Consider the following 10,286-nt stretch of genomic DNA (forward strand, 5'->3'; position numbering starts at 1 on the left):
AGAGAGGGAGAGAGAGGGAGAGAGAGGGAGAGAGAGGGAGAGAAGGGGGAGAGAGGGAGAGAAAGAAAGAGAGAGACGCGCAGACAGAGTCACATCATGCATGGCACAGAAGCAGAGCGTCCTCGTTGCAAGGTACAGAGTTGTTCCACGAGACGCGCGCGGTCGGGACTGGTGAGACATTCCCTCTGCGGACGGGGGAACATCTCCCGCCAAAATAAGACCCATAATCATCCTAATAATATCAATGGGCGGCGTGCGTGTGTCGGGTGCGCGGTGCGCGGCGCGCCGGTGATGTAACGGGGCCCCCGGTCGGTCCGGTCCGGTCCGGGCCGACCGGGTCCCAACCGCTTGGCCCGGCCGGGTCGCCCCCGTCCTCGGCCGGTTACAGTATTCTTATACACCGACTGGGTCACCGGACCAGTACAGCCGGGTCCCCGCGCCGCCGCCTGTGGCCACCAAGGCCCCGTTACCCTAGGCGAGCCCCGTGCAAGCAGGCAGCCCGCGCTGCGGAGGCCGCCAGGGTCACGAATCAATGTGAGGCCTGCAGGGCAACGTCTATAATGTACCATAGTGTGTATTATTCGAGGTTCAGGCCCCGAACTACGTCAAAGGCAGCGGTGCTCCAAAGGAGTGCGCCGAAGTTTATTTCCCTTCGGTATAGGGTGGTGTGTCTGCCGTGCCGTGGGACCGCCTGCGTCAAAACACAGCAGCATGGCCATGTGCGAGTGGTAGCCCGCGAGTGTCTGTCTGTACCGCGGAGGGGCGTGGCGGGGCGGGACGCGGCGCGGCGGTGGAGGCGCGGCGGGGCGCGGCGGGGCGGGGGGTCCTCCGACCAGCCGGCAACACTGCGTATAGCGCAGGCTGGCCGGTCCCGAGGCGGGCGGGGGGGCTGCGGGGCGCGGGGGGCCCCGCCATGAGCCGAGGCGACGCAGCGCACAACATGCCATGGGGGGCCGAGGCGCTGGCTCATGGTGCGAGGAGCATCCTAAGGAGCAGGGCAGTCCCAGCCATGACCCGCGGTCGGCCCTCCTCTTCCTTCCGGACACAAGCGCGCGGTGGTCTCCTCGTGATCGCCGTCGGCGCCGCCGCGCCACCGCGCCGTATCGACCCGCCACCGCTGCCCCGCAGGCGCTAGAGCTGGCGCTAGAGCTGGCGCCGGCCAGCGCTAAGCTGCACCCGGTTGAGGCGCAGCCCCGCGGGGAGGGGGAGCCCGGGCGTGAGCCCCCCCGCAGAACACCGCCGCCACACCGCCGCGCCACCGCGCAGCCCGCTCGGCGCGGCTCGACCTTGCCCTCGTAACAGAATGAGGACGCGCAGGGGCAGGCGGCGGGCAGGGGTGCGGCGCGGCGGTGGCGCCTGGCGCCCCCCGGCTGCACGCGAACACCCCGTCACCGTCACACCACCGGGACCAGGCCACCAGTGCGAGCACCACACCCCGACACCGAGCACAGTTCGGAACAAATGCAAACCGAGGCGGAAGAACAACAGTTCGACTGATCACCAGGCGGGGAATCACTCCCCTTTTCGCACAGGTGCGTAGGAGATCGTCCAGAAAGCACATCCGTTTTTATCGACAACGTTCCACAACTCACGAGAGCTCAGCGCCTGCGAGGCCTGGGGTAGGCCACCCCGCAGCACACGCATGTAATGAATGCAATATGTTGCCTACCTATCAGGCACTATGAGAGCTTGCCTTGCCAAGGCTGAACTTGGCGGGGACGGACGTAACTCCAAGACATTGGTCCGTAAGGAATGCAAGCCTCTGCGCCCCCTTGTTGGACTGCACAGGCGAACACTTCACAACGGCGAAGATCGTCGACGGGGCAAATCAGCAGCGCAGCAGCCAGATGGTATAAACGGGCCGGCATGCAGGCCCAGACAGACTTGTGCGTTATTTTTGCGACGTCCGCTGCCTGGCGTCTGCCGGGGTGCAGCGCAGGGGGCGGCCGCAGTGACTCAGGCGGCGGCGGCGATCGTCCCGTGACTCATGACGGCGCAGGGGTCCCGGACGCGCGCTCCCTATCCTCCTGTGATTGGGCGGCCGCGAGGTCCGGCCCGGCCCGCCAGCCAATCAGAGCGGGTGTCCCGGCCGGCCCTGCCACTCACAGCGCCGGCCCTGTCCGCCTGTCACGCCCGAGACGCGCAGGTCTCGTCAGCGGCGGCAATCGGGGAAATAATACGGTTTTAACGGTGGTGTGAGGCAGGAAGAAGGGGGTCGGGGTTGGGACCGCGCTGCGCCCTTGCAGGACCGGAGCGAGCCGGGCAAGAGCCATGGACCGGGTCCGCCTCTGCGACTCCGTCGCCGCTTCTCGGAAAATAAAGTAAGGATACGGTTATTGCCGACCAGACACGGCGACAGCGGGACACGCCGCCCCGCCCCGCCCCGCCCCGCTCGCAATGGCTTATCATCGAGTCGATTCATAATTCAGCACGCTGGGCCGGCCGGACCGGGGCGCACGCGTGACCGGCAATAGCGTCGTCCCAAACGGTTCCTGGGAGGTCCTCGTGGAGGTCCTGCCGCTGCTGCTGCAGTCACGTGACATGCCTCATGCACTCGTGCGCATTCGAATTGCTCTCCCCCTCTCCACCGCTGCTCGCTCGGCCCTGGTCGTCCTGGGCTGGGCTGGGCTGGTTGGGGCTGGGCTGCAAATGGACAACATCCGGACGTCCAACCATCGCCTCATCCAGCGGCGCGCGTGCGTGCGCCGTGCACGTGCTGCTGCGGAGATGGCATCTCGCGACCCCCGCACTCGTGGTGCACCTCATGCAAGCCCGCGCTTTGTGGTCGCGAGCACCACACGCACCGAAGCTGACAGCCGGCACACTGATATTGTTTGCCCAGGATGATGGACTCTCTCTCTCTCTCTCTCTCTCTTTCATTCCCTCTCTGCATCCCCTTCCTCTCTCTGTTTCGACACCGCCCGCCCGCTCTCCTCCCCACCCGCCTGCAGACGGACGCCCAGACGAGTCGGCCTTCTTTGCAACTCGTTTCGGTTTCGATTTCGTTATACGATGTCGTTTTCTTTCTCATTCCTTTTTATTTTATGTTTTTTGCATCCGTGTGTCCTTTTTTTTGTCCCTTGGGTCCTGCCGCTATACGCGAGGCTTCGCTCGTCCCGTTTTAGTCCGCCTGTTGCCCGTACGGGTGGGTCGGTCGGGGCGTTCCCAGGCGCGCGCGGAGGGCTCCCGGCTACCCCATTCAAGGACGAGGCTCCCTCTGTGCCAAAGGCCCCGCTGAGGGCCGCGCTGCGCGCCGAGGGGCCCTTTGACAGCACTGGGGCGCCCTTTGCGGGCCGCGGCGCTGCCTGCTGGGCCACTTGCCACGCGCTCCTTGGCCGGGCCTCCCCGCCCGCCCCGCGAAGCAGCGCGCAGAACCCTAGAAGGGCCCCCCCGACCCGAGCAGGGTGGCGCAAAACTGGCTCAGCCGGCGGCAGTGCCGAGCAGTAGTGCGGCAGTAGTATCCCGGGCGGGCCTCAAAACACCCTCTCTGCCGGCTGGGCTGACTGGCCCTTGCAAAACACTGACCCAAAACGTGTTTGGTATTCGAACCCTCCGCCGCCGCCGCCGCCGCCGCCGCCGCCACTGCTGTCGGCACTGAGACAATATGGGCCCCGCCCGCCGCCCCGCCCCACCGGCTCGACGCTTTCACCCAAACACCGGGCGGGCTTGGTCGGGTTGGGCCGGGCCGCTGGGCCCCGGGACAACAAAAGGAATTGCTCGTGTCGCGGAGGTCTGGTTCGGTTCGGCCCCGGGAGAGAGGAGAGGGGGGGAGGGTCCTCCCTGGCGCACTCCAAGCAGTGCGCAACACGCCCAAGAGTGTGCGGCCGCGGGGGCGGGGTGTTGCACCTCCCGCCCACACGGAACCCGCCCCGGACTGGTCCGCAGGTGTATGTTTGACAGCGTTGCACATTTCGCCGTTGACAGTCCCGCCCCTGGACGACTGGAGCGAGTGCGCGGGGTACCCGTGGGTACCCACGCCCCTCCCCGCCCCGCGCCCGGGAGAAGCGCGCAATGTTGTAACTCGTTGTGAAATGGCGGGGCGTGGCGGGGCGTAGCGCGGCCCAGCCAGGTCGCGAGGCGCGTCGCGCTGTCCTTGTCGCGCTCGCGTGAGGCGAGCGAGAGGGGCCGAACGAGTCCGGAGGATCGACCAGACGACAGACGGACCTCACTGTCACACACACACGCGGGCGGGCGGACAGACGGACGGGCGTCCTGACAAAATCGCTGTTCGCAAACGCGAGGCTCGGCCCTGCTGGCGTCGAAAAGCGGGCGCCTGCAGCGAGCGCGCCGCGGGTCTGGGGGGCAGGGGGAGGGGGTCTGCGATGCGAACCTCCCAAAATCCGACCCAGTTTTCGGTGGGCGAGGGGCCTGGCTGGGGGGGACGCGCCCGCTGGGCGGCCTGCAGAGGGAAGTCTCTTTGTCTGTGTGCGCGCGCCCGTCACGCTGCCCGGGCACATCACGTGCACATGCGCCCCACTGCAGCAGCCTGCTCTGCTCGTCCGACACACCAGTTGGCAACTCTTGTCCCCCCTCGCCTAGAGTCCTATACTGCAAAGCGAAAAAAAGCTAGTTTGCCGCACAAGAGTGAAGAGGAGGGCGAACTACAGTACAGCACACACACCCTCTGCTACACTGTACCACGCTCCCCAGTGTACGGAGCGCGACTACGGGACCAGCGGCTAGGCCGGACTACTACGCGCTGTACAGCCCGCGCATACAGTACGAGAGCCCCTGCCCCACGTGTACTCCCGCGATAACATTGTTTACTTCGACGACTTGGACGCACACACGCACGCACTGTATCAATCGAGCCCTATTTCTGTTCCCTCTCCCCGCTCTCTCAGACGTGATCTCCCTTTCTCTCTCTCTCTCTCCCTCTCTCTCTCGCTTCTCTGTCACTGTCGCGCGCCTTCTCCCACCCGCGTTCCACGTTCCCTTATCACACGGGAGCGCGCGTTTTTTTTTTTTCAAACATACCATTCTCGGTTTCGTTCACGCCGGGATAGCGAGATAAACCGTCGCGGTGACATGAAAGTTGCTGCAGGGGGCAGGGGGAGGCTGGTGGGTAGATCGCGAAGCCACCTGGATCAACATCATATACGTGTCCTGTGACACCCCCCGCCACGCCACACATACCGTCACGTCGCGGACTCTCCCAGACCGTCAAGAAGAGATCACACACACAGACACACAAAACATACTCAACACCAGCGAGGTGAGCGTCGCCAACCCTCACCGCCTCCTCCCGGCTGCGCCACCGCACGCCACGCCACCCTGCGGCGGCCTCCTCCCGGCAGGCGTGAGGCGCGGCCGAGGGGCGGCGCGGGCGGCGTGGAGGGGTTGAGGGGAGAGGCCCTGCACTGGGGGAGCGGGGGGCTCCTCCTGGGGCGGGCGGGAATGCTCCATCCCACCCAACTCCTCTCTACGCCCGCAGACCCCGAGACTCGGCTTGGCCCGCCTGATTTTGGCACACGGCTCTTGCCGGAAGACCATTACAGAGACACATATCAGCTAAGGCACTTTTGGGACTACTGCGACGCGAAACAGAATTTGAACTCCCCATAATGGCCATCGTCGAGAACACTGCCAAAGCATTGCCCTCGCGGAATCCACGTGGATGTACAGTGGTCGACGACTATCCATCTATGCAGCGTCCGGTACGTGGACGAACATTGCTTGGACGTGGTAGCGAGGGGAATGTAAATCCGTAACAAATTACTCATTCAGGGGTAGTTTCGCCAGAATAAAACGAAATGTCGAAATGTTCACGGCAGAAAAGAGGCGAGTAAACACAGTGAGACAAGGGCGGTGAGGCGCGAGGCGCTTCGCGGAGGTAAGGTAAGGTCCGCAACTCGCAGAAAGGCGCGGCGGCCCCACACCTGTCTAAATAGGCGCCCGGGGCCGGGCCGGGGCGCCCGCGCGACCTTGAAGTGCTCTCCAGCCTCCATTGAGGACGCCGTCGTGGAACGGCTTTCGTGTGTAAGTCCGCCAAGCGCCCTTTGGTCCCCGGCCCACACGCCGCCACAAAGCCCCTGCCCTACGGCCTCCACGCGACTCCGCGCCGCTCCGCGCATACGGCCCGAGATAACGTGTCGCGTCCCATTGAAAGCGGAGCGGAAGCCCGCGCGGCGGCCGCGACACGAGCCCGACACGAGCCGGGCCCCAGGCAGCCGGGGAGACGAACGCACTGGGCCTCGTGACTGGCGAGAGGCCCGCGCCAGCACCTGCTGCAGCTGTGTCACCCGCAACCCGCACGGGAGACGCGTGCCTCGCACCTGCAGCTGCGTTTACCGCGTCCCTTTGCTCTGCGCCATGCCACCCGCGCGCGCACCCTAGACATGTGCCCGACCATTGGCACCTGCAGCTGTGCCCGTCCCTCCGCGCCATGACACTCTCACGCGAGTCACGCGCCTCCCACCTCCTGCAGCTGTGCCATCCCCCGCTTCGCTCCCTGCCACGCGCCAGGGCGCGAGCCCACCGGCAAGTCACGGCGGTGCTAATTAGCACCTACACAAATGGCACCACAAACTACTAGTGCCGCGGGTGACAGCCACCTGGCCATCGGACACACGGCATGCAGATGGGATGCGGCGAGTCTATTGTAGGTGGCGGGGCGCGCGTCGATATAGCTGCGGACGCAAACGGGGCTACTCTTCGGGAGATAGCCGCCCAGCACCGCACCGGGCCAGGAGGGCCGCGGCGGCTGGGGCCCTGGGGCAGGCCCCGTAAACAACAAGTACAGTCAGGACACTACTGCGCGGCGCAGCGCCGGCCCCCTGGTCGGGCCGGGCCGCGAAACATCCGCAAACAAATATAACGCACAGAGAAGCCGACGACGACAAGGCTTTCATAAACACAATCCAGAGTGGGCACGTGCGGCAAAGAGTCGCAGCAGGGGGGGTTAACATGAAATGTAGAGGGACGCCCGTATAGCACCTCTGGCGCACACACTTCACAATAAGGTGGGCGTTTCTTTAGCCACGCGCCACACATACACAGCACTAGCCCCGCCCGGGATAGGAGCCACTTCAGTTAGGCCTGAAAAGACCTCTCTCTGCCCCTACTGGCCGCCGCAGTCAGAGTATGTACAGAATCTTGAACCACCCTGTGCGTTCAAAAAGAAGCACTAGACACCGACACATATACTGACGCAGTACCCCCACAAACAGAAAAGCTCCTCGCAAAGTGTGTAATAAAATACACATTTAAGTACTTCCACAAAGGTCGGGTTATAATTCACACACACATATATTTACACGTCTTTCATATGTACACACACACAGTAGCACGCCTACGGGGTTGGTTCGGACTGGCCGCGACCGCTGCGGGGACAAGGCAAGGCCGGCCCTTTCTGTTTCGGGGCGCCGATGGTCCGCGGCGGCAGCGGCGTGCCGTTGTGTTTGGGCCGGATGTTGCCGCTCGCCAGGAGGCTCGCGTTGGGGTCCGGGGCCGCGCCCGGGCTCCAGCCGCAGGCAGGCTCCAGCCGCAGTCTCCAGCGCCGCGCTCCGTATACCTACCTTTAGCGAACGCGGTAATCCACAGGGCGTTGCTTATAACTGCGGAGCGCGCGCTGGAGGCGCTCTGGAGCGGCTGGAGAGGGCGGCCCCGTGGTCACAATTCACTCATCCGATCGAAACACGGGGTTAATGGTTTGTATTTTATAATTATCGGCGCTGTGCACTACTTTGGTGGACACACACATACACAACACACACGCACGTTCTACCGGGCACTGCGTCAGAAAGCTTACAGCGGACTTCAACAAGGACCCTTATTCCTTCCCATGCAAAATGGGGACGAGGTGAATAGTGGAAACAGAAAGCAAATGCATAAAAATAACAACAACAGGAATGCATTGCACGGGGCGCAGGATTTAGAGCGGTATGCGGCGCGGGGTTGGCGTCGACGTGGACCCCTTCCCCAACCCTTCCCTCTCTCCGTTCCCACGCCGGCTCCTCACCCTATCGTCCTCGAGGTCCCCTTTACTCCCCAACCCACCGTGTCCCAACCCCATTTTTTCTGCCCCTCTCTCTTTCTCTCTCTCTCTCCCAGAATCTCTTCCCCAAATAACACATGTGCGCGCAGATCTTTTGCGGTTCCAATGCGCAGCGCTCGGCCCCTCGCCGGTGGCGCCGCCCCCCACATACGCCCGTTACAGTTTTTTCCCTTCCTCCCGCTCATAATTTGTTCAAAGTGACAATGCCCCCGTCAGTGATGCGACCTGTCCGGCCTGACAGGCGCGCAGAGAGGAATGTCGAACGCGGCCGAACTTTGAGCAGCAGCCCATCATCAATAATCCATATCGCTTATACTACACGCGGCGCTCCACGCAACATTGTCGTCCCGTCCACACACCGAGCGTGTGTGTGTGTGTGCAAGTCAGAAGCGACGTGAGCCGCAGTGCCGGCCGCACCACGCCCGCCATTCGCACTTAGATAAACTAACCAACGCCCATAGCCGCGCGGCCGGCCCACTCCAAGCTGTGTGTGTGTGCATGTGCGCGCGCGAGTACTGTACACCGGGCAGGGCCGAGCGCAGATGTGCCCCAGTTCTCAAATCTGATGAGTTGCACGCATTGCACGATGTTATGCCGGCCAGCCGGCCGCGCTCACGCACACACACGCACACACGTGATGTTGACCAGAGCCGACGCCACGCAACGCTCGGACCCGACAAGTACTGTTGGCTTAGTGCGAGCAGCGCGCGTTGGGGGTAATGGAAACATACGCTGCCCAGCCGGGCTTATGTGTCGGCCTGAAAGCGCTCTCGACCCCGTGAGCCCCCGTAGGAGCTCAAGTAGAAGTCCGCCGGCCCCCCGAGGCCCGCCGGGCCGGCCGGCGAGCCGGCGAGCCTAGGCGTCAGGGAGGACACATGTCTGCCGGGCCGCATACCGGCATTACTGACCCCCGCCACACTAACCTAACCCGCGCCGCGCCATGCCACGCCCCGGCCTACTGATAACCGGCGTGCCACTCCCGCTCCCGCACTTATCGCCCGGTCGCCTGCTCCACAACCCTCGGGTCACCCGGCCGCCCAGACAAGTGCACCCCGAGGACAGGTAAAATGTGGTGCTGGGTATATGCTACTCACCTTCCAGCTTCATGCCGACCTCGAGGCACTTCTGGAAGCGGCAGAACGGACAGCGCTTGCGCTGCGTCTTGTCGATGTGGCACGACCGGTCGGCCACGCACGTGTACACCTTCTTGTTCTGGACGGTGCGCTTGAAGAAGCCCTTGCACGACTCGCACGTGAGCAGGCCGTAGTGGTATCCAGACACTTTGTCGCCGCACACGGGGCACAGCTCCTCGATGCCCTCCTTGGTGTCCGGCAGGTCGGGGCGCACGGCGCCGGCCGGGTAGTCTGCGCCGGGGAACAAACACGCGTCCAGGTTACTCATGAGCATGCCGTGGCCGACGCCGCCGTGGCCCTGGTGGTGCTGCTGCTGCTGCTGGTGGTGCTGCTGCTGCTGGTGCTGCTGCTGCTGCTGGGGCGGCTGCTGCCAGCCCGTCAGCGGCGGCGACCCGTACAGCGACGGCGGCGCCAGGCTGGACGGCGTCAGCGCCGCCGTCACCCCGGAGCCGCCGCCGCCACCGCCGCCGCCACCACCACCGCCCTGGGTACCGCCGCCGCCCGAGCCGGGGCTGAGGTTGAACGGGCTCATATTGAGGGAGAGCAGCGCGCTATGGTGCTCCATGTCTAATAACATAGTTTCACACTGCCGGGACCGCGAACATGCACGGCACTCTCAGGTCGTGGGGCTGCTGGGGCCGGGCGGTCCTGGCACGGCGCTGGCCTGTGTGACCATGTTGGTGACGGCCGCGCCGCTGCACCGCTGCACTGTACACATCCACAGAGTAATCCACAGAGAGAGAGAGAGTAATCCAAAGGGCGGTGGTCGAGGCGCACTGCACTGCACTGTCGTCACTGTCGTCACTTTGTCGTGTTCACTGAGGCACTGTGTTATCCCTTGTCCGGGCCCAGTCCGCGCGCACTGCGCATGCTGGCAACCGGCTCACACACACAATCACTCGCGCACAGTTGTCACGGGCGGGGGGCCGTGACAACCCCGTCACACAGTCACACGCACACACACACGCGAGCACGGCGCGGTGTCACAGGCCGCGCGAGTCACCCGCCCCGCCGCACGCACACGACGTAGCACGACGCACCGCACCGCACCGAGCCTGACACAGAGCAGCCGCGAGAGCTGCCCGCACAGAGGTTCACTAGCTACTGAGCGCGAGCGCGCGCACCGCCCGTCCCGGCCCGCCCCGGCCCGGAGGGGG

General features: G+C 64.5%; 1 protein-coding gene across 1 annotated transcript in view; it reads right to left on the reverse strand.

Moving 5' to 3' along the window:
• Nucleotides 1–10,286, reverse strand: part of LOC113205682 (nuclear hormone receptor FTZ-F1) — a 145,688-nt gene that overhangs the window by 34,880 nt on the left and 100,522 nt on the right. The window contains exon 4 of the mRNA XM_026421392.2: nucleotides 9,091–9,360. Coding sequence (XP_026277177.1) covers nucleotides 9,091–9,360 — 270 coding nt within the window. The remainder of the gene's footprint in view (nucleotides 1–9,090; nucleotides 9,361–10,286) is intronic.

Source organism: Frankliniella occidentalis, unplaced genomic scaffold (assembly GCF_000697945.3).
Source record: "Frankliniella occidentalis isolate FOCC.00 unplaced genomic scaffold, Focc_3.1 Scaffold142, whole genome shotgun sequence".
NCBI classification, from domain to species: Eukaryota; Metazoa; Arthropoda; class Insecta; order Thysanoptera; family Thripidae; genus Frankliniella; species Frankliniella occidentalis.